Source organism: Drosophila eugracilis, unplaced genomic scaffold (genome assembly GCF_018153835.1).
Source record: "Drosophila eugracilis isolate 14026-0451.02 unplaced genomic scaffold, ASM1815383v1 contig_678, whole genome shotgun sequence".
NCBI classification, from domain to species: Eukaryota; Metazoa; Arthropoda; class Insecta; order Diptera; family Drosophilidae; genus Drosophila; species Drosophila eugracilis.
In genome coordinates, this window is record NW_024573566.1 from 1 (window position 1) to 23,490 (window position 23,490).

General features: G+C 37.6%; 3 protein-coding genes and 2 pseudogenes across 6 annotated transcripts; all 5 read right to left on the reverse strand.

Moving 5' to 3' along the window:
• Positions 1–1,389: 1,389 nt before the first annotated feature.
• Positions 1,390–4,299, reverse strand: LOC108106873 (annotated as a pseudogene).
• Positions 4,300–5,183: 884 nt separating this feature from the next.
• On the reverse strand, positions 5,184–8,307 carry LOC108106901 (annotated as a pseudogene).
• A 2,688-nt stretch (positions 8,308–10,995) lies between these two features.
• LOC108106890 (sodium- and chloride-dependent glycine transporter 1-like) lies at positions 10,996–14,038 on the reverse strand. 2 transcript variants are annotated; one of them, XM_017214138.2, is made up of 9 exons: positions 13,766–14,038; positions 13,472–13,603; positions 13,241–13,404; positions 13,099–13,181; positions 12,486–12,955; positions 12,283–12,428; positions 11,648–11,776; positions 11,370–11,576; positions 10,996–11,306 (listed from the first exon to the last, which is right to left on the reverse strand). In XM_017214138.2, exons 1-9 carry the CDS (start codon positions 13,896–13,898, stop codon positions 11,055–11,057), a joined length of 1,716 nt encoding a protein of 571 aa, XP_017069627.2. In that variant the 5' UTR covers positions 13,899–14,038; the 3' UTR covers positions 10,996–11,054. The 2 variants fall into 2 exon arrangements, with proteins under 2 accessions (XP_017069627.2, XP_017069626.2); XM_017214137.2 differs by having other exon boundaries at positions 12,486–12,958.
• A 452-nt stretch (positions 14,039–14,490) lies between these two features.
• On the reverse strand, positions 14,491–16,972 carry LOC108106827 (sodium- and chloride-dependent glycine transporter 1-like). The gene is given in 11 exon segments (XM_017214064.2): positions 14,491–14,763; positions 14,826–15,032; positions 15,094–15,222; positions 15,330–15,478; positions 15,538–15,673; positions 15,675–16,008; positions 16,113–16,195; positions 16,251–16,408; positions 16,465–16,567; positions 16,569–16,597; positions 16,840–16,972. Coding segments are annotated over 11 exon segments (1,734 nt in total).
• Positions 16,973–17,749: 777 nt separating this feature from the next.
• On the reverse strand, positions 17,750–23,475 carry LOC108107151 (sodium- and chloride-dependent GABA transporter 1). Of its 3 annotated transcripts, none has more exons than XM_017214560.2 (11): positions 23,304–23,475; positions 20,902–21,462; positions 20,079–20,210; positions 19,834–20,009; positions 19,732–19,772; positions 19,550–19,670; positions 19,136–19,475; positions 18,919–19,076; positions 18,730–18,858; positions 18,464–18,670; positions 17,750–18,380 (listed from the first exon to the last, which is right to left on the reverse strand). In XM_017214560.2, exons 2-11 carry the CDS (start codon positions 21,263–21,265, stop codon positions 18,120–18,122), a joined length of 1,929 nt encoding a protein of 642 aa, XP_017070049.1. In that variant the 5' UTR covers positions 21,266–21,462; positions 23,304–23,475; the 3' UTR covers positions 17,750–18,119. The 3 variants fall into 3 exon arrangements, with proteins under 3 accessions (XP_017070049.1, XP_017070048.1, XP_041675343.1); XM_017214559.2 differs by having other exon boundaries at positions 20,902–21,558; XM_041819409.1 differs by lacking the exon at positions 23,304–23,475 and having other exon boundaries at positions 20,902–21,839.
• Positions 23,476–23,490: the final 15 nt, after the last annotated feature.

Genomic DNA, 23,490 nt, shown 5'->3' on the forward strand with positions numbered 1-23,490 from the left:
CTATTAATTATTGATTAATCTTAGACTGCACTAGTATTGAATATAAAGCTAAGAACTATTATCAATTTGTTTCAATGCGGTTATGGCTATAAATATATGAGAATAATTGTGTTTGATAACCTCGTTGAACTTTCTAAGCTTTTAAATGTGTTTTATAATGAATTTCTTTAAGAGGTGTTCACATATAATTTCAATTAAGACTTAAAATGATTTTGAAAAGCTTTCAAATTCAATAGATATTTTAAATTACAAATTTTTTATTCAAAATATTTATTTCAGATATTTAAGTATTTGAAACTAGAATTTGGTATTTTCAGCTTGTGGTAGATGTCAAATGTACCACATTTTATTAGGCATAATTTTTATTTATCAAATATTTAAGTATTTGAAACTAAAATTTGGTATTTTCAGCTTGTGGTAGATCTCACAAAATGTACCAGCCTAAAAGGTAGGCAATTCTTTTATTACCTATCGAATATCGTAATGCAAAAATATGAGCGTAATATTAAGAGCGATTTATTGCTAGATCTTATTACTATGACTTATATTTCCAAAATATATATTCAGTCAATAAAATTTACATGGCTCTACTCTTGTCATTATTTTACAATCTATTTACAAAAGATAAGTAGAACAGCAGTAAAAATGTTGCAGAAAAACAGCATGGGGATGCTCAGTAGGTCGTTCACGTATCCCGTGCTTCAAAATTGCAAAGAAAACTAATATTATCAAGTACAAGTAAGTTAATTAAAATTAAAAACCTAATTACTTAGTCGCCGTCCCAATCAACTCGCTTCTTTTCTACTTACATCGACTTACTGATTCAAATTATAGACAAGGCATTCTGATACACTTTACTCTGCTGTTCTGCGGTCCAGCCTAAGACGCCGCACATCGGACCTGAACGAAACTAAAAGGGAGACCTATCGGATGGTAACACTGTCTTTCTGCCGCCGCTAAGCGACACCATAAGAAAACTATCAAACCTTTTTTAGAGTGTTACTTTGACTGGAAGAAAAAGTTCAAGAAACAGATATAATGGATTCGAACTTGCTAAAAAAGCAATTGATTTCCAGATGCTTAAGCTCGTAATTTGTTTACCCTTATAGATTTTATGTAATGGTTTTGGTCTGTGCTTTACAACGCAGAGCAGTTAAAGGCTTAAGCTATTTCATTTCTATTTTCCTATTTTTTGACACGCTAATTTCGCCCCAATTATTATTTGAAACCATGGATTGGGTTTCTCTTTTAGAATTCGGCAATTCAGGAATACTCTCCATAACGGGGTTTTCAAGGACCAAAATATAGTTCAGTACAGCTTCTTACCTTGTTTTAAAACTGTCTAGCTCTTACTTTTACAATACAAAAATGGTATATTTTTAAAGATTATTATCGTTTATAAGAAACTTTATATTATCTATACTTTTTTACTTTGGCTTACTTATTATACTCTTGCACAATGTACTCAAATTTCTTAATTATTTGCATTTGTTGGACGTTGATAATCTTCTTGTTCGCCAGTTGAGCTCACCAGCACTGAACTCATCTCAGTATTACCTACAGCTTCTTCGTACTCCTGCCGGTGCTCCATCTCAACCGGATACCAATCGGTGGGTCGACAGGTGCGCCTGAACCGATCACTAAAGGTGCCGTTGCTCTGGTAAAGGCAGTAAAATCCATAGCCAGGTATTGCCAGAATCGGTAACAGCACTAGCGTAATAGATATAATGGTGACCGCTGTTGAGGAGTAACCGTGCTCCGTTGAAAAAAAAAATAATCCTACAACCTAATTAAATATTACATCATTTTAGCTTTTAAAAGATAATAAAAGTTTATAACGAACCAGACAAATCACCAAGATAAATGGAGCTATGAAGCGGAGTATAAAAACCTTCCAGGAGGCAAACGGCTGACCCAGCATAAACTCAATATCCCGCTGGAAACGTTGCCGCCCGTAAACCCACAAAACTACCAAAAGGAGGAGCAAGTGGAGCACACTGTGAGTGAAAATGGCATCATGACTCAAGGCTGAAAAGAAAGCTATGCCATGCTGAAAATAATATAATATCTCATGGTTAATATTGCATTTTAGATATTCCATAAAATACTTACATTCGTGCAAAAGAAAAGGGAACAAACAGCTAAGCCTCCAATAAGGCCAAAGGTTAATTCCATTTTTCTTTTCTAAGTTCTTCAAACTCATCAAACAAACTTTGCAAAACAGTGAAGATTTGTGTCGACTAAAATGGAAAATATATAAGAAACCAAACTGAGAATTAAACACTTCTTAATAAACTAATAGGTTGCTTGGTTCGGTCATTTGCTTAATTTAAGCTTTAAGAGTACTTAACTTCAAAGTTAGATTTATTCTTTTTTTAATATAAATATATGCTGATATATATATGCTACTAACCATAAGAATAAGAGCCGCCATTAGTAACATAGTATAGTACAGAAAAATCCAGAGGTTTGCCCATCCCATTGTGGACAAGGCACTGGCACTGGATAAAAACAAAAGCCAACCCTTCAGAACAGTCGAAGAATTGCTAGTCTCTGTAAAACTGAAGTTTTTCCAAAGGTAATGAAGAATAAAATATTTTACTTACCATTGTAATGGTGTTCAATCATAAAGGAAACCATGCCAAACATGATGTAAATGAAGATCTGGCCGAAGGAGATGATCCAACTGTACGACATTATGTTGGTCCTGAACCCATTGAAGCTGGACAGGGCTATCACACTGCCCCAGCCAGCCCCAAATGCATGTAGGACCATTATAAAGGTAGATGCAGGTCCCAACGTCATATCGTTTACGATGGGAGCCATATATCGGCTTAGACCATTCAAGGCTCCTGGGAGAAACAAAAAACGGACAAAGCACACGAGCAGAAGGGTCAGTGTTCCAATAACCATATATCGTATGAATTTTCCAAACTTTGCTGTCTCAGAAAACTTATAAAATATAGCCGCAATCATGACCCAAACTAGAACGAAGAGGCCGACAAAATGCCAGGATAGCTCATAGTCGGCTATTCTATTTGAATCTCTACCTTGTCGTAAACCGTCAAAATGGTTTCTGGAAATAAAGCCACAAAGATACTTAGGGGTTTAAAATAGTATTGGTAATTATCTATAAGCACTACTTTACAAAATGAGCAATATACTCTAAGGAAATTCAGCTCGCTGGCTTTACTTTTTGAGTATATTACGATTTTATAATGTAAACTTTTATTAAAATTTAGCAATTTGGAAAGCTTTATGACTTACTGAAAGTAGAGCACAGAGGGTACGTAACGCAATGTTGTCACCGAAGATGTGTCGTTATTGAATTCGAAATTATGCAAAGTGGCTGATAAGTTGCAAGACATAAATGAGAACGACTTTCTTACAGTCAATTCTTCAGAAGTCGCATTATGCCACGACTTTAATCCTTCACAACTCCAAGGCAAAGTTGGACGAAAAGAGTTCACCATGAAGAGCAGAGGAACAGCAGCAAAAATGCTGTAGTAAATCAGCATGGAGATGGTCAGGAAGACGCTCACATATCCCATTCCTAGAATTTAAATTGACATTGATAAGAGAACCAAACTCTCTTGGTTAAAATGACTTACCTTTAAAGAACGGAGCTAGACGAAAGGCGGAGATGAAGCCACTGCTGGAAAACTGCCCCATGAAGGAGTGAATAACCATGATTGGGAACCAAATAGATCACCATGTACATAAAGTAAGGCAGTATGCCAAATACTAAAGCAATAAAATGGGAAATCATTTTTTACGTTTGTTAAACAAAATCAATTGTACATCAGAACAGTTTGTTGGTGTCCGTCTGGCCGTTTTAATAATCTATTTCACCAAATACAAGTTTTGATTTCAATAATCTAAAATTAAGTGGTACACAGTGAGTCATAGTGTCGTATGTCACTGGCAACGAAATTATGCTAACAAAAAAAGATTATGCTAACCCTAGGGCTTATCTGCTATATTATATAATGATTTAACTCTATTTATTACTTACTGCCCATATTGAAAAACCTCCAATACGAGGCTACAAGGACATCAAGCTTTAAAGCTAATCCAAAGCAGGCAAATATATAGTCCGTGGGTTTTTCCCACTTTCCTCGATTTAAATCGGGGGAGACGGGCTTAACCCCCGTTCCGTACGATGTTTCATAAACCATGCTGCGACGGCAACTTTAATCAATTTTACTTTTACTTTTATGTCTCCGAAATACGATTGTGCATGCCAATAGAGGATTTATTATTAATATTTCACAACCGTTTAACTCGAAGTAATTAGTAGGGCCGATGCCGTCAAACTGAATCAGATTCCGTAGCTCAGCGGCTGCCTTAGCTCATCCCTCTAGACCAGATGCTCATTGCCCTATCACAGGGAATTCTCACTTGGTCTTCATTCATAGAAGGAACTAAATGGAACAGAAACTGAATAATGCAAATAAATGTTTATAAATTCAAAACCTTTTCCACATCTAGTTAGAAAAATTTTCATATCCAAAAAAAGGTTTCCTTAATTTTCTTAAAAGGATCAAAACATATTTCCTTAATAAGTATTAATTATTATGTTAGGGTATTTCCACTTCCATTCACTATGGCTTTTAATTCGCATTATCAGAGCTTTTAAATCTATGTTTGTTTCCCTTCAGTTTGCCTACTTGTCGTTTCAGTGAGAGAACTGGAAACTGATACTATACTCCCCCAAAATATTTAGACCATTTCTATTAGATTGCTTTGATTTCAATACTACTAATTACTAATTTTTCATTGAGTCACTGATAACGCTGATATTATTATGCTTTCTGAGTTTAGTATTGGCAGAGCTTGTGGCAGAGATCTAAGAAAATGTGTTAGCCTTAAGGAGGGGAAATCATTTCATTAATTAACTTTCGTATTTCAGGGAAATATACTAGATCATATCACTTTGACTCACTTTTCAATATATATCTTTCGACAATAGGTTGGAAATAGTTTATATCTGCATGGCTGTGCCTTTGACCTTACACTACGCGTATAAGCTGTGCAGTTAAGCCTATGTATGTTTTATTCCGTAGCATGTAAAATATAGAGAAGGGACATATGAAGAAAATATATCTTTCACTTCATTTTCAATTTATTTATTAGAAGTCCATGTCATGCATTCAACTTTCTCATGTAATTACATTCATTGTTCATTGAGAATCTTCTTGTTCGCCAGTAGAGCTTATCAGCACTGCCTTCATCTCAGTATTGCCTGCAGTTTCCTCGTACTGCTGGCGGTGGTCCATCTCAACTGGATACCAATTGGTGGGTCGACAGGTGCGCCTGAACCGCTCACTAAAGGTGCCGTTGCCCTGGTAAAGGTAGTAAAATCCATAGCCAGGTATCGCCAGAATCGATATATAATACTAGCGTAATAGATAAATGGTCCTCCAAAATGTTGAAAATAAAAACATTCCTACAACCTAATTAAAAATTACATATTTTAGCTTTTAAAAGATAATAAAAGTTTATAACGAACCAGACCAATCAGCAAAATAATGGGGGCTATGAAGCGGAGTATGAAAACCTTCCAGGAGGCAAACGGCTGGCCCAACATGAACTCAATATCCCGCTGGAAACGTTCCCGCCCGTAAACCCACAAAACCACCAAAATAAGTAGAAAGTGGAGCACACTGTGTGTGAAAATGGCATCATCACCCAAGAGAGAAAATAAAAAAGTGCCTTGCTAGAAATATTACAGAATATTACAGAATTAATCTCATGGTTAATATTGCGTTTTATATACGAGTATTCGATAAAATGCTTACATTTCGTGCAGAAGAACAAGGAACAGACTGACAGGCCTCCAATCAGGGCAAAGGTCACTTGCACTTTTCTCTTTCGTAGTTCTTCAAACTCATCAAACAAACTTTGCAAGACAGTGAAGATTTGTGTCGACTAGAACGAAAATTATTCAAGAACTTAGTTTTAAAGAACTTTTAGCAACACGATAATTAAATACATTTAAATAGACTATAGGTATAATCATAGGTTTATATGGGTTGTTTTAGCTATATATAGATATATAATAAAATAATGTTTTGATTTTATAAAAGTTTTAGTAAACCGATAGATAGATAGAAGATAAGAGAAGACTGACGGACATGGACGACTCTATTTTTCGTGTTCCTCTTTCCGTTTCATTCCATCGCCAACTTCAATACAATTTGTTCTTGTTTCTTCCTAGATCATCCCTCGAACTCCTTGCTATTCCACAAACAATTTTTCGTTTTCCTCTTCTCGCCTCATTCCGTGGCTAACTGTTCTTTCTTCCTCGATCATCCTTGAACACTTGCACTGGAATTCATTCTTTGTAACTTCGTTTTGCAATTTAAAGTTTAGTTCGCAGTGGATTTGGAAATCCGAATTTTTTTCTCTCAGTGCACAGAAAAGCGTCACTAAATATGTGGTCTTTTTTTTGTATTCGTGTTAATAAATGCTCCGCTCTAAGAACAATTTGAGGACCCTTGCTTTATAGGGTTGGAAACGCTTTATTCTACTTGGTACATATTTTCAACGAACACAATATACCATTTTACTCTATAAGTAACGGGTATAAGAATACTTACCATTCCAATAAGAGCAGCCATTAGTACCATAGTATAGTACAGAAAAGTCCAGAGGTTTGCCCACCCCAATGTAGACAGAGCACTGGCATTGGTCTTCAACTCCCAATCGGACACAATAAATGCGAAACCCTCGCCGTTGAGCTCTGTAATCAAGAATTGAATATTCTGTAAAGGACATCAAAACTAATTATTGTAATTACCGTAGTGGTGGTATTTAATCATAAAAGAAACCATTCCAAACATGAGGAATATGAAGATCTGGCCGACAGAACTGATCCAACTGTACGACATTATATTGGTTTTGAACCCATTGAAACTGGACAGAGCTATTACACTGCCCCAACCAGCCCCAAATGCATTTATAACCAATATTAATGTTGAGCCGATTGCCCTTGTCATTTCTTGTACGTTGGGATACATATTATTATATGTGGTTAGACCGTTGAATGCTCCTGGAAGAAATGAAAAGCGGACAAAGCACACCAAAAGAACGGACAGTGTTCCAATAACCATATATCGTATGAATTTTCCAAACTTTGCGGTCTCATAAAACTTGTAAAATATAACTGCAATCATAGCCCAAACTAGAACGAAGAGGCCGACAAAATGCCAGGATAGGTTTATGGCATCTCTTCTTTCTCGATCGATCGTATCTCCCAAACTGTAAAAATGGTTACTGAAAATACAGCAATAAAGTTGTTTAAGCCATATACATCAAAAACAGCACCATTTGGTTAACAAGATCTCAGCAGACTTACTTAAAGTACAGCGCGGAGGGTATATGATGCCCTGGATGATCCTCAACTGAGTAAAAATCCTGATTTACTGTTATGTTGCAAGTCTTAAAGTAGACAGAAGTGTGTGTTATTTATAATTACATTACTAACCCCGACTTTCTTACTGTGAATTCTGCAGTATCATTTTTGTGCCAAGACTTGTATCCTTCACAACTCCAAGGCAAAGTGGGTCGAAGCGAGTTCACCACGAATAAAAGCGAATAAGCAGCAAAAATGCTGTAGTAAATCACTACGGAGATGGTCAGAAACAAGGTCACATAGCCCATGCCTAAAGTTTAAATAGAAATTATAATACAACTACCTGCTTTCTTTTAAAAAACACTTACCTTTAAATAAAGGAGAAAGACGAAAGGCGGATATAAAGCCACTGCTGGAAAACTGCCCCACGAAGGAGTGAATGAGCAGGATTGGAACCAAACAGATCACCATATATACAAAGTAAGGAAATATTCCAAAAACTAAAACAATTGAGGTAGAAATGAATTTTTATCTTTGTTAGACTAAAAATGTTTCAAAACACATTACTATTAAATGTTTAACTTCAAAGCCTTCTGATACCAATGCATAATAGTCATTAGTCAGAAAAAGATTGCTCCGACAATAGAGCTTATCTGCTATATAATAAGGATTTCTCATATCAATTACTTACTGCCTATATTGGAGGACCACCAAAAGAAGACCGCAAAGACATCAGGCCTTAAAGCTAAGCCAAAGCAAGCAAATATATAGTCAGTGGGTTTTTCCCACTTTCCTCGACTTAAATCGGGAGAAGCATAAACCATTTTGAGGCTGCAGTATTAAGTTATATTTCGTTATATTAAATTTTAAGAAGGTCTTTTGTTTATCCGAAATACGATATTGCACGCCAGAAGAAGAATGATCCGCGAGTGTTTTACTTTGATTTGTCGGACTAACTAGTAGAGACGATGCCAGCAAACTGAATCCGATTCCGCTGCTGAGTTGCTGGTAAACTCATTTCTCTGGACCAGCTGCTCATGCCCTATCACAGAAAGTTCTTACTAAGTCTTCAATTATAAAAGGAATTACATGGAACTGGAAGAGGAATGGGAAAATGTTTACACTCTTGCTGTTGATTTCAATAAAGCGCTGATTACGATTACTCCATTCTGGCACTGATATCGCTTATTCGGAAAGGGGTGTTAGCCTTAATTGAGTTCTACTCATTATTAACTAATCATAGGCTCCAATAGTAATCAATTGTCCAGCTTAAGCTGAACAGCATATATTTTCTTATATTCATAGATAGCATAAGGAAAACTATTACCAATTTGGTTAAGGCTAAAATATCTAACTAATTATTGGTGATAACCTTGCTGTTCTATCTGAGCTGTTGAATGTGCTTTATTATTATTATCGTAATCGTGTTAATTTTTTAAATGAATTAATTAAATAATTCTTCAAACAAATTTAAATTTTTTTTTAATCAATAATTGCAGCTAGGTACAAAGTTCTAAGAAAATGTGTTCGCCCAAAAGTAGGCAATGATTATAATCATAATATAATCATTATGGTAACCGGTTGTCTTTTGATGATTATCCTTGACTTTAGTAAAGTGCATGGCTCTGCCTTTGGCCTTATACCACGATCTACTTAATCTAATCAAAAACAAAACCTAATTTCTATAACATACGGCTTCCTAAGTCGTATGACTCAGAAGAATATACTGATAGGATCACTCCATGATCACTGCACAGTTGGCAAAATTGCACGGAAAGATAAGAAAGAAAGCAGAACAGGAGCAAAAATGTAGTAAACCAGCTTGGAGGTTACCATTCACGTTTCTCTCGCCTATAATTCCAATTACACACCAAACTAACAATATAAAGTAGAAGCAAGTTTTAAAGTACTAAGTAAAACTTAGTTCCCTCCCAATTAACTCGCCGCTTTCCTAGGTGTAACTACTTACTAAATTATATGCAAGAATTTAAATCAAACTGCCGGACCTTTGTTGTGTCGGCCCAGCAACGACGCCACATAGCGGATATAAACGGAACTAAAAGTGTGAAACCTATCGGCTTGTAACAAAGTCTTTCTGCCGCCGCTAAGCGTCCACTACAGGCATGTGTAAATACCAGAGAACGTCAAGGGTGTCTTTTTTCGGCACCCGAATCACACTCATACATTTCGAGTGTGTGTCGCACTCATGAACAACAAGAAAAGAGCACACACCCTGAGTGCACAGATCGCTTTGTGCGTTTAGGGTGTTTGCGTTTTTGACACCCGCTCAATTTTAGGCACATGAGTCTAATGCACAGACACCAGAGAACGGCAAGGGTACACCCATACAATGAGTGCACTCGAATCATATGTGCCTTTTCGGGACTCAGAGTGTGATCGGCACCCTAAAATAAGGGTGAGTGTCTTGCACAGCACATTTTGAATGTGCACAAATCGGATTGTGCGTTATGAGTGTTTGCGTTTTTGACACCCGCTCAATTTTAGGCACATGAGTCTAATGCACAGACACCCTAAACACTCATAGCAAATGAAGCGAGTGTCTGAGACACCCATGATTTTTGGGAAAGTGAGTCGGGTGTCTTGAAAGTGAGTCGAGTGTCTCGAGATGAGTCGAGTGTCTCGAGATGAGTCGTGTGTCTTGAAATGATCTGTGTGTTTCGGGTGTCTTCAGCTGTATTGCATGAGCAGGTCATTGAGGGTTGACCGAATAATTTTACATGAAAGGAAGGAAGGAAATCCCAATAATTTAATATTAGAAAAGTATATTTCTAATAATACAAATTATTGCCGTCTTCAGTAACTAATATTAAAAAATAAGAGTTTATAATCATTACAAGTATTTAATGATTGGGATTATTGGGATTTCCTTCCTTCCTTTCATGTAAAATTATTCGGTCAACCCTCAATGACCTGCTCATGCAATACAGCTGAAGACACCCGAAACACACAGATCATTTCAAGACACACGACTCATCTCGAGACACTGACTCATTTCGAGACACTGACTCACTTTCAAGACACCCGACTCACTTTCCCAAAATCATGGGTGTCTCAGACACTCGCTTCATTTGCTATGAGTGTTTAGGGTGTCTGTGCATTAGACTCATGTGCCTAAAATTGAGCGGGTGTCAAAAACGCAAACACTCAAAACGCACAATCCGATTTGTGCACATTCAAAATGAGCCTGTGCAAGGCACACACCCTTATTTTAGGGTGCCGATCACACTCTGAGTGCCGAAAAGGCACACATGATTCGAGTGCACTCATTGTCTGGGTGTACCCTTGCCGTTCTCTGGTAAATACGAAACTCTGTAAAACAAAATAAAAATACAAGTAACCTTCCCAAATTCACAAGCCCTAGCCCGCATTGTGGTTTGCCCATCACCTTAACCGTGACCATCACCCTGACTTTACATGATGAACAGATTCACCTGTTGGCCTGAGGCCACTTACACACATCTCTGCCGACACGGTTGTCAACGCCTTTTGGCGTTTTCCTTTACAGAAATCTTTGCATTACCTCATCACTAATGAAGCACAATGAATTACAAGTCATTTTATTGCAAAATGCAGAGAAGGTACATATGAAGAAAAAATATCGTCCACTTCATTTTCAATTTATTTATTAGATGTCCATGTCATGCATTCAACTTTCTCATGTAGTTACATTCATTGTTCATTGAGAATCTTCTTGTTCGCCAGTAGAGCTTATCAGCACTGACTTCATCTCAGTATTGCCTGCAGCTTCCTCGTACTGCTGGCGGTGGTCCATCTCAACTGGATACCAATTGGTGGGTCGACAGGTGCGCCTGAACCGCTCACTAAAGGTGCCGTTGCTCTGGTAAAGGTAGTAAACTCCATATACAGGGATAATATATATAATGGAGAGGCCAAAGTCATAAAAACTGTAAAAATATATTCCTGCAAACTAATAAAGAAGTAAATATTTAATATTTTTTAATAAAACTTAAACTATTGGTTAAAAACGAACCAGACCAATCAGAAAAATAATGGGGGCTATGAAGCGGAGTATGAAAACCTTCCAGGAGGCAAACGGCTGACCCAGCATGAACTCAATATCCCGCTGGAAACGTTGCCGCCCATAAACCCACAAAACCACCAAAAGAAGCAGGAAGTTGAGCACACTGTGTGTGAAAATGGCATCAACACCCAAGTGAGAAAATAAACTAATGCCACGCTGGAAATAGTATAAAAGAAAGTTCATATCATGGTTAATATTGCGTTTTAGATATTCGATAAAATGCTTACATTCGTGCAGAAGAACAAGGAACAGACTGACAGGCCTCCAATTAGGCCAAAGGTCACTTGCATTTTCCTCTTTCGTAGTTCTTCAAACTCGTCAAACAAACTTTGCAGGACAGTAAAGATTTGAGTCGACTAGAATGGAAATTATTTAAGAATTTATTCTTAAAGAACTTTTAGTAAAGTGATAATTAAATGCACTTAAGTAGAGTATATACATAGGTTTTAATCATGTGAATTTAATCTACTACACCACACATAAATCATGGTTTTAAGGGTAAGTCTACTTACCCTAAACTCGGCATGACAAAGTTATAATCCTTTTTAGTTTAAAATATTTTCCCAATATCAATAGGAACAAGAAGACGCGATATTGTATTATCCAATTTTGAAACAAAGCGCCATATTTTGTCACTGCCCTTGTGGAACCTTCTTTCATAAAAATAACCCTGCGCTGCGAAGACATCTCAAGAATCTGCATGCCCAATCTCAACTTTGTATCTCTTATGGTTCCTAAAATCTCAGTGCTCATACGTGCTCCTGATCAAGAATCGGAAACGCTTCATTCTACCTGTTACATACTTTTCAAGAAATTCATAATACCCTATTACTCTACGAGAAACGGGTCTAATAGTACTTACCATTCCAATAAGAGCAGCCATCAGAAACATAGAATAGTACAGAAATGTCCAGAGGTTCGGCCATTCCAATGTGGACAGAGCACTGGTATGCCCCATCAAGTCCCAATCGAGCCTAATTATAAAGAACCCCGAAGGTCCTTTGGGCTCTGTAATCAAGAACTGAATATTATGTAAAGGACATCAAATAGAATTATTGTAATTACCGTTGCGGTAGTGTTGAATCATAAAATGAACCATTCCGAACATTATGAATATGAAGATCTGGCCAAAGGAGATGATCCAACTGTACGACATTATGTTGGTCCTGAACCCATTGAAACTGGACAGGGCTATCACACTGCCCCAACCAGCTCCAAATGCATGTACAACCAATATTAATGTTGAGCCGATTCCCATTGCAACGCCTTGTACGTCGGGATACGCATTCTCAAATATGGTTAGGCCCTTAAATGTTCCTGGAAGAAACGAAAAGCGGACAAAGCACACCAACAGAACGGACAGTGTTCCAATAACCATATATCTCATGAGCTTTCCAAACTTGGCGGTTTCTCTAAACTTGTAAAATATAACCGCAATCATGGCCCAAACTAGAACGAAGAATCCGACAAACTGCCAGTGTATTTTTAAGTCCTCTAAATATAGATCGAAATCCGCTTGTATACTGGCAAAATGGCTACTGAAAATAGAGCCAAGAAGATGTTTAAGATTTTAAAAAACGCATCGATAATTTTTAACAGCACTACTATAAAAAATTAGCAATATACTCCAAAAATTGCAATTGGGAAACTTTAGTTAATAACATCTTAGCAGACTTACTGAATATACAGCTCGGAGGGTGCATTATGCATTGGATGATCCTCATATGAGTCAAAATCCTGAGGTACTGTCAAGTTGCAAGTCTTAAAGTAGACAGAAGCGGTGTTATTTATAATTAAATTACTAACCCCGACTTTCTTACTGTGAATTCTGCAGTATTATTTTTGTGCCAAAACTTGTATCCATCGCAACTCCAAGGCAAAGTGGGTCGAAGCGAGTTCACCACGAAGAAAAGCGAATAAGCAGCAAAAATGCTGTAGTAAATCACTATGGAGATGGTCAGAAACAAGGTCACATATCCCATGCCTAGAGTTTAAAGTGATATTCTATATAACAAAATACAATTACCTCCTTTTTCATTAATAAGACTTACCTTTAAATAAAGGAGAAAGACGAAAGGCGGATATAAAGCCACTGCTGGAAAACTGACCCACGAAGGAGTGAATGAGCAGGATTGGAACCAAACAGATCACCATGTACACAAAGTAATTAAATATTCCAAACTCTAAAACAATTGAAGTAGAAATGAATTTGTATCTTTGTAAAACTAAAAATTAATCAAAACAAATTGCCGTTATTTATTTAACTTCAAAGACTTCTAATACCAATGCATAATAATCATTCGCAGATGATCTAGAGATTATATGTCATCAAATCAAATACTTACTGCTTATATTGGAGAACCACCAAAGAAACACCGCAAAGATATCAGGGCTTAAAGCTAATCCCAAGCAGGCAAATATATAGTCAGTGGGTTTTTCCCACTTTCCTCGATTTAAATCGGGAGAATCATAAACCATTTTGAGGCTGCAGTATCAAGTTATAATTCGTTATATAAAATTTTAAGAAGGTCTTTTGTTAATCCGAAATACGATATTGCACGGCAGAAGAGGAATTATCCGCGAGTGTTTTACTTTGATTTGTCGGACTAACTAGTAGAGACGATGCCAGCAAACTGAATCCGATTCCGCTGCTTAGTTGCTGGTAAACTCATTCCTCTGGTCCAGCTGCTCATGCCCTATCACAGAAAGTTCTTACTAAGTCTTCAATTATAAAAGGAATTACATAGAACTGGAAGAGGAATGGGAAAATGTTTACACTCTTGCTGTTGATTTCAATAAAGCGCTGATTACGATTACTCCATTCTGGCATATCAGCTTAAGCGATATCAGCTTATTCGGAAAGGGGTGTTAGCCTTAATTGAGTTCTACTCATTATTATTATACTCATCTTAACAAGATTAGAAATAACCCTTTGAAGCTTCCGTCATGTAAGAAACTTCAAATTTAAATAATTTGCTAAACTGTTCTTTTAATCTTAAAAGCATTTTCGCAGTATATTTAAGTTTCTTATTTATTAAAACTGTTTCTTTATTAAAAATCTTCTTAGCTATTAGTTGACCTCTTCGGCAACCTCACTTAGCTGTTGGGTCGTCTCCCTATTACCTACAGCTTCCTCGTACTGCTGGCGGTGCTCGATCTCAACCGGATACCAATCGGTGGGTCGTCTGAACCGCTCGCAAAAGGTGCCGGTGCTTTGGTAAAGGTAGTAATATCCGTAGCCAGGTATTGCTAGAATGGGTAACGCCACCAGTACAATAGATATAATGGTGATCACTGCTGAGGAGTAAGAGTGATCCATCATGTAAATAGATATTCCTAACAACTAGTATGAAATAGACATTTAAGTTTTTTAAATACAATTAAAAATATCAATTAATAACAAACCAGCAAAATCACCAAGTTAAACGGAGCTATGAAGCGGAGTATGAAAACCTTCCAGGAGGCAAACGGCTGCCCCAGCATGAACTCAATATCCCGCTGGAAACGTTGTCGCCCGTAAACCCACAAAACCACCAAAGGAAGCAGTAAATGCAGCATACTGTGAGAGTAAAGGCAATCTTGACCCAAGGCAGAAAAGAACTCCACTCCAAGCTTAAAACCATAACAAATTGTTCATATTGCGGCAGTAATATAGTATTCGATAGCTACTTACATTTGTGCAGAAGAAAAAAGAACAGACTGCCAGGCCCCCAATAAGGCCAAAGGTTACTTCCATTTTTCTTTCTCTAAGTTCTTCAAACTCATCAAACAAACTTTGCAGGACAGTGAAGATTTGTGTCGACTAAAATGGAAAATATAAATAAAAAGTAAGAAAGTTAATAAACTTAAACATTATAAAGGTGGCCAAGTTAGGTTTATTCTTTACACTTACACATAATTTTTACTTACCATTACAGTAAGAGCCGCCATTAGCAGCATAGTATAGTACAGAAATGTCCAGAGGTTTGCCCAACCCATGGAGGACAAAGCAGAAGCACTGGACAAAAACAGGAGCCAAAGGCTCAGAACTTCTACTTTAGGCGAAGCTTCAGCAAGCTCTGCAATCAAGAACTGCAACTTTTTAAGGCTGTCAAATCAAATGAAGTATTGTAATTACCGTTGTAATGGTGTTCAATCATAATGGAAACCATGCCAATAATGTTGTAAATGAAGATCTGGCCGAAGGAGATGATCCAACTGTACGACATTATGTTGGTCCTGAACCCATTGAAGCTGGACAGCGCTATCACACTGTCCCCAGCCAGCCCCAAATGCATGTAGAAGTATGATGAATGTTGGGCCGATTCCCATTGCCATATCTTGAAAGTTGGGAACCATATATTTGCTTAGACCTTTCAAGGCTCCAGGGAGAAACGAGAAGCGGACAAAGCACACTAAAAGAAGAACCACTGTTCCAATAACCATATATCGTATAAACTTTCCAAACTTTGCTGTTTCAGAAAACTTATAAAATATAGCCGCAATCATGGCCCAAACCAGAACGAAGAGGCCGACAAAGTGCCAGGATAGCTCATAGTCCGCTATTCCATCTGGATATTTAACTTCTTCTAAATTGTTAAAATGGTTTCTGCAAATAGAGCCACAAATAATTCATTGGTAATTATCTATCGATCATTTTTAATGTATATCGTATTTGTTAATTTGTATAACATAGATGAGATCTAAACTTACTGAAAGTAGAGCACAGAGGGCAAATGATGTTGTTTTCGATAACCATCGTTATCGAATTCAAGACTTACTGACACGTTGCAAATCTTGAAGTACGCAAAATTAATATTATTCATAATTACTTTACTAACACGTTCTTACAGTAAGCTTTTCACTTTTGTGCCAAGTCTCCAATCCTTCACAACTCCAAGGCAAAGTGGGTCGAAAAGAGTTCACCATGAAGAGCAGAGGAACAGCAGCAAAAATGCTGTAGTACATCAGCATGGAGATGCTCAGAAACAAGCTCATATACCCCATTCCTAGAAATCAAATTGCCATATAGCAGAACAAGACTCTCTTGGTTAAGACCACTTACCTTTAAAGAAAGGAGCCAGCCGAAATGCCGAAATAAATCCACTGCTGGAAAACTGCCCCATGAAGGAGTGAATGACCATGATTGGGACCAAATAGATCACCATAATAGACAGGGTAAACCAGTATGCCAAATACTGCCGTGCAATAAAATTGGAAATCATTTTTATGTTTGTTAAACCAAATATTGTTAATCAGAAAAATGATCATTGTCTGCTTAATAGATGCATAATCTAATCTAATAGGTAGTATACAATGAATGAGTCATCGGTTGACACGTCATTTGAGATGCTATATTTATTTAATCATTGGCAACGCAACGCGCAAAAAAACATTTATATATATATAATATTGAGATTTCGCTTTATCAATAACTTACTGCCCATATCGAAGAACATCCAATACGAGGCTACGAGGACATCAAGCTTTAAAGCTAATCCAAAGCAGGCAAATATATAGTCCGATGGTTTTTCCCACTTTCCTCGACTTAAATCGGGAGAAGCATAAACCATTTTGAGGGTGCAGTATTAAGTTATATTTCGTTATATTAAATTTTAAGAAGGTGTTTTAGTTCTCCGCAATACGATATTGCACTCCAGAAGAGGAATTATCCGCGAGTGTTTCACTTTGATTTTTCGGACTAACTAGTAGAGACGATGCCAGCAAACTGAATCCGATTCCGCTGCTGAGTTGCTGGTTAACTCATTCCTCTGGACCAGCTGCTCATGCCCTATCACAGAAAGTTCTTACAAAGTCTTCAATGATAAAAGGATATACATAGAACTGGAAGAGGAATGGAAAATTATTAACACTCTTGCTGTTGATTTCAATAATGCGCTGATTACGATTACTCCATTCTGGCACTGATATCGCTTATTCTGTTAAATTTGCTTTATGAGCACTAAGAATCTAATTATCGCAATTGTGTTGATTTTTTAAATGAATTAATTATTTAATATTTAATGAAAATTAAATTTTTGAATCAGTAATTGCAGATAGGTAAAGGCTCTATACTACAAATTTCGAAGAAAATGTTTCAGCCCAAAAGTAGGCAATGATTTTAATATTTAACTCAATGGTAACTGCTTGTCTTCTTGATGAGTATCCTTGACTATAGTCAAGTAGATCAAAGCTACATAAGCTGTTAATTGAATAACTTAAATCGATATTATATCAGAACTAATTCTAGGCTCCTGACAAAATGTTCATAAATTGCTAGTAATTGCCATATTTCTTGCATTTCCTTAGTAGACCACCCAATTAAATTAAGTAAAAAAAAAACATTTAAGTACATATCTAAAAGGTAAATCTTTATTAATCCGTAACAATATTTTTTGGCCGAAGCTTGTTGAACTTTTTAGTAGGCAGCTACTAAATATCACCAGTTTATTGTTCACTATAGCTAGCATTTGGAAAATATCAGTACAACTCCATTATAAAAACCAACGATCACCATCAGCACTTGATCTGTATCTATGTATATAGTCGTGTGCGTGTTACATAGCTTGGGTTTTTCTATCTATGTATGCATGCATGTATGTGTATGGGTGACCGCTTATGGGTGTATAATAAAAGTGAATTCAGTTCAGTACATTTGTCATGTGTGGCAACGCCTTTAAGTGTTGGGTTTTGATCTAAAGAGTATTCGATATTTAGGCACTATGTGGTATTGGCATTGGCATCGATCACCAGCATCTCAGAGATGCCCATGATCTCCTCGTAGAACCGCCGGTTGTCCGCATCCACCGGATGCCAGTCGTGTGGTGCAAGGCACTGTTGCAATCGCTGCCGCCAATTGCCATTCGTCCGGCACACCTTATAGACCATATAGGATATGGCCGTCAGTAGAATCAAGCCCTGACTGACAAAGATCAGGACGTCGTGGATGTGATCACGAGTAAATAAATAGGTAAGTTGGAACTGCAAGGAAGAAAAGAGGTTTTAAATAGTTATATTAGGATAGTTAATATAGTTCCACTTGAGTCCCAAAGACCACTACTTACCAAGCACAATCCCAGAAAAATGGGCGTTACAAAGCGTATAAAGAAAATCTTGAAACTTGAGATCGTTTTGCCCAGCATGAACTGCAGATCGCACTGGAATCGGACGCGGCCATAAACCCATGTGGTCATCAGCAGAAGAACTCCCGAAATGAAGACATGGGTAAACACCGCCAGATTGGGCAGCTGAGTCAGCTGACTAAAGCCCAACTGAAATGAAGATTTTAAATGAAGATTTTTGAATCTAAAATTGTACAAGTTTAACCCACCTGAGTGCAAAAATAAACAGAAGAGGCTGTCAGGCCGAGGACCAGTGCAGAAATTAATAAAGTTCTTTTCGATCGCAACGTCTCGAACTCATCAAACAAGGTCGTAATAACAGACATCATTTGGATGATCTTATAAAATATTATTAAATTAAAGAATTTCTTAATCTTATATTTAGAAAGATTACTCACCAAGGCACATATTTCCGACAGGAATATCATGCCAAAGAAGAGGAAAGCCCAGAGGTTTGGAGTCGTAGTAAAACGACCGAACAAATAGGAGAAACAAAGGTACAGGAACTGCATATGATGCTTCTCATCCACATGCAGAGGCATCAGACCCACATGATCTACGAAAAACTTAAAAACTTAGTGATGGATTAAGATTAAAATTGTGTGTAGTGCCAACCTTCAAAGTGATCGTGGGCCACATTGCAGCAGAGAAGTCCCATTAATCCGATCGTGATATGAGTAAGGCACACCCAGATGCTCAATCTCTCGGCATCGCTGCGGAAGCTGTTGTAACTGGACAAGGTGATGATGCTGCCCCATCCGGGCCCCAAGGCCACTCCAGCCATCAGGAGGGCTGTTCGAGCTGTTGCCAGGACACTGTCGAAGCTATCCACCTGGGGCATCCAGTAGTATTTTAGGGTATCAATAGATACTTTCTCGTGTATAACCGAGTAAAAAAATACAGCCACAAAGGAGGCGAACATTAAAACGCAGCAACATCGCAGGGCTTTGCCAATCTGAAAGTGAAAAACAGTTAAGTAAATTAGTAATCTTAAGTAGCATTTTTATTTTAATTAAGTGAAACACTTACAAAAGCCACTGGCTTGAGCAGCATGGCCCAAACAACGAGCCAAATGGCTAAAACGCCTATAAGCATGGACCAGGATATGCTCATGGAAGTAGAACCTGCTTCCGTTGAGGCAATTGCTGATCTGGAAAATGGGAACACAAAAGTTAAACATACATTTAAAGTACATTTTGACAATCCCTCACCTAAAGAACTCCACAGTGGAATGAGGATCGACCCTATAGTCCTAAAACCAGAAATTATTTAGAAATAGCAATAAATAAAGCCATAAATTTAGTATAACTCACATCGAATTCGTAATTCTCATGTAAGGAACACTCCTTGGTGTTCCAAGTGTTGTTGCAACTCATCCAGGGAATCACCCGATGCAGGGAATTTACGGTGTAAATAAGGGGCACCACAGCTCCAACGCTGTAGTAGGTAAGAGTGCCCAGATTGAGGAGCAGAATAGCATACCCGATGCCTAAAAGTATGCAAGAAAAGGTAAGGCTTAGTTAACATAAACGACTGAGAAAGTTAACAGTTCTTTAACCTTTGAATATGGGCGCCACTCGAAATGCTGATATCGATCCAGAGGATGAGAATTGTCCCAGAAATGCTTGGATCAAAAATATTGGCAGCGAGTAGAAGAACATTCCCATAAGATAGGCGATTATGAATAACACTATAAAAGAGAGGAAAATCAATATATGATAAATGGAAAGCCGATAAAAAATATGACTAAAGTGACTAAGAAGTTTATTTCGATTTTTTCTGATATTTCCAAGTAATTAAAGTCCAGTTTGAACCCTGACTCCTCATTATAATTATAGACTAGATACTTAAGTGACTCGTCGTGTCGAGCACTGTGTCATTACTTGCCTTATCTTATGTATGGCGAACAATGCAATTATATAATAAGTCAATTGGTCATAAACCTGTTTTGGAGATAGTATAGGTCGGCTAATGACCGGGATTCTGGGATAGTTGTATTGGTTTTCGAGGTGATGGCAAACCCCTCCTGTTCACCTTATCGCTCGCGAATTATGATTACAGTTCAAAGCAAACGCAAAAGGCCGTCATTAACGCAGCTCTGATAACCTTTGCTTTAGTTAATTGAATTATATTGATAGCTTTTGGCAATGGGATTAAAAGTGGGAAAAACAAAACATAAACAAAAAACACTGAAAAAAAACTATAAAAATTCAATACTATTCTATTAAGAAGTGCCACCCATTAAATTTGCTTTAAACAAAATTTATTTTAGATTTTGTCAAATAGTTATTTGCTTATTTAAATAACTTTTCTTTTAGTGTGCACTCAAGCTGTTTAAGTACTTTTTCCCAGGCATTAACAATTTTTTAAAGGGTACTTACGCCAACCGCCGTGAAGTATTCCAAAGGTGGAGAGCTCGGAGAAGATCAGCGAGCTGAAGGCAAGTGTGCAGCTGGCGAAGTAGAAGTCCACCGACTTAGCCCAACGACCACGGGTCTTGTCATGCCGATAGGGTCGCTCCAGGGTATCATAGGCACTGCCCGATCGCACGGCCATGCTGTGAACCTGTCGATTTCGTATTCGGCGAGCGGCAAAGGCCTCCCAACTGCCTATCATTCCTCCACCCGACTCCATTTCCACGCCCTCCTCCGTAAACCCTTGAGGTTGTCCTGAACCATGTTCACTATTCTCACAGTCGCCCAGGAGCATGCAGTTGTTGAGCTGCTCACCGCAGATGCCCTTCATGGTGGCTCATCCAGTGCTGGCCACTGGTGTGGAAGACCAATAACCTGAGACTCTGAAGTCTCAATTAAAATTGGTCAGCTTCTTGTCGTTCCAAGTTCATGCCGTTTTGTTCCGCTTTTGTTTTTGTTTTCGTTTTTGTTTTCGTCTTTGTTTTTTTGGCAGTCTAACCTAGTTCTGAGCACCGTTTTTCTGGGTCACTATTCACGAAGAACAAGTTGTAGAAATCTGCGGTTCAGATTATCTTCTAATAGTCTATTATTGCCCCCGCACAGCTTCGCACCGCACTCGTAAACCTTATACGAAATTAAACCCGATTTTGATTACTCCGGGCGCCAAGCAATCAGCTCCGATGCTCAGCGGCAAATGATGCTATTCGATGGGGATTGGGATTGGGATTGCCGTTCTCAAGCGACGCCAAATGAAGCAGTATTATGGGCAGCACCGACAACAAAGACCCCAACAACGTACAAATTTAATTAAATATATATGTCTTTATGTGTATTTTTTTCGTGCAATGCGTATGAGAGTACCATTGTGTGTGCAGCGATTATATGCGATGTACAGTGGGACGAACTAAAATAAAATCAAACATAAATTGGAAACGAAAAAAGTGTTGTGACAAAAAGTAAAAATGTTAACTTTTGAGTTTGTTAACTTTTTAATAAAATGAAATAACTTTAAAGTTTAAATTTGGTTTTGGTACTCTAAATTTTGTAAGTAAACTTTTTCCAACTTTAAACACCCAACAAATAATGACATTGAAAAATAAAAATTTGTAGTCTCCACATTAACCTAAGTTGGCTCGTTCTACCTATGGTATGGCCCGTACCTATCCTATTATCAGTATCGAGAAACAAAGAAGGAAAAATTCCAACTGAAAGGGAAAGCTAAACAAATGGGAATTTATTTTTAAAAACAAAGCAATCGAACAGAATCAAATCGAATCGAATCGAAGCAAAAACAAAAGGAAGAAAAAACACAACAAAGCGGATGAAAATAGATAATGAAAATAAGAGAAAGAAAGGAATCGCAACGAAACGAATGGCAAAGTGAACGGGGGCAATGGACAGCTGATGGTGCGTTTTTACCACCCCCACTGCCGTTCTCAATGCCGGTGGCCTACGAAGCGTATACTTGACATTGCTCATACGTACGAGTGGCTGCAAAAGAGGCAACTCTCTTGCTCTCTCTCGCTCTCTCTCTTGGCCAAAAACATTTCAACAAGTAAAACGATAAAAGGTGGAGGTAACGTGTAATAGGGTGTGCGAAAATCAGCTGTTTTTTGTTTTGAACTGTGAAAATTGTGTAATACAAGCGAAATTTTGTGATATTTTTACTTTTCTCTTTCGCTGATGACGCCGTTGATTTGGTGTGGCTCCATTTATGAGTAAATTAGTGAGTGCACCGAATGCGGCGAACGTGTCCAATTAGTCGAATCGAAATGTTTACAAACAAACACTCTGGTGTGCGCAATAAATTTGCGAAAAAACAATTTGAAATGGCCAAGAGGAAAGCTCACGCAAAAATATACACAGTGGGAAAGAAATGGTCAAGTGTTTATAATATAAATTTGATATTAAAATTGCTTTGGGTTTATTCTTATGATGTTATACTTTCATATGTAATATGGCTAATGAAAATACTTATTATTTGGTAACAAATCCTTCATAAAAGTTTAGGTTTAATAATGATTTTGAATCCTTTTTTAATATTAACAATTTCCAACGAGCTAGAAAAGTAATTTTCTTGAAACTAACATATATTTGATATGTGTTTTGATTTAATAGAAATTTAGCTAAAATATATCTCTAAGTGTGCTTGGCTTGTAGGCAAAAGACGCAAAAAGTTGGCGTCTTAAGTGTTGGCCAAGTCTGTGGGCAGTACCTTTCCCTCCCATCTCACATTCCTCACCCCCCGTTTTCCACCATTTTCCGAACGACAAGAAGACTATGCACATATAGATAACGATATTGGCGCCACATAAACTCAATATAACCCGTTATCATCCGCTTGTAATCTCAACCATCAGAAAACTCACATTTGCATACAGTGCACTTTTCTATTTTGTTCAAACGACACTTTTTTTTTTGCAATCACGCACGAAACTCCTGCAAACTGTGCACTGTGCGAATGTTACATTAATGTGAATCCAAATCCGAATCTCAATCTAAACCGGAATCGGAAAATGCTGCGACTGCGACGCACGTTGTCGGCGCGTCTGCCAG

Bases quoted from the DNA above. Each gene is read 5' to 3' on its own strand.
- LOC108106890 (XM_017214137.2), bottom strand. From the start codon at position 13,898: ATGGTTTATGATTCTCCCGATTTAAATCGAGGAAAGTGGGAAAAACCC. The intron at 13,182-13,240 runs GTAAGAAAGTCG...GTCTACTTTAAG, and splicing joins ATAATACTGCAGAATTCACA to ACTTGCAACTTGACAGTACC. The intron at 12,959-13,098 runs GTAAGTCTGCTA...CTCTATTTTCAG, and splicing joins CCCTCCGAGCTGTATATTCA to TAGCCATTTTGCCAGTATAC.
- LOC108107151 (XM_017214560.2), bottom strand. From the start codon at position 21,265: ATGAAGGGCATCTGCGGTGAGCAGCTCAACAACTGCATGCTCCTGGGC. The intron at 20,211-20,901 runs GTAAGTACCCTT...TCTCTTTTATAG, and splicing joins AATACTTCACGGCGGTTGGC to TGTTATTCATAATCGCCTAT. The intron at 19,773-19,833 runs GTGAGTTATACT...TTCTGGTTTTAG, and splicing joins ATGAGAATTACGAATTCGAT to GACTATAGGGTCGATCCTCA.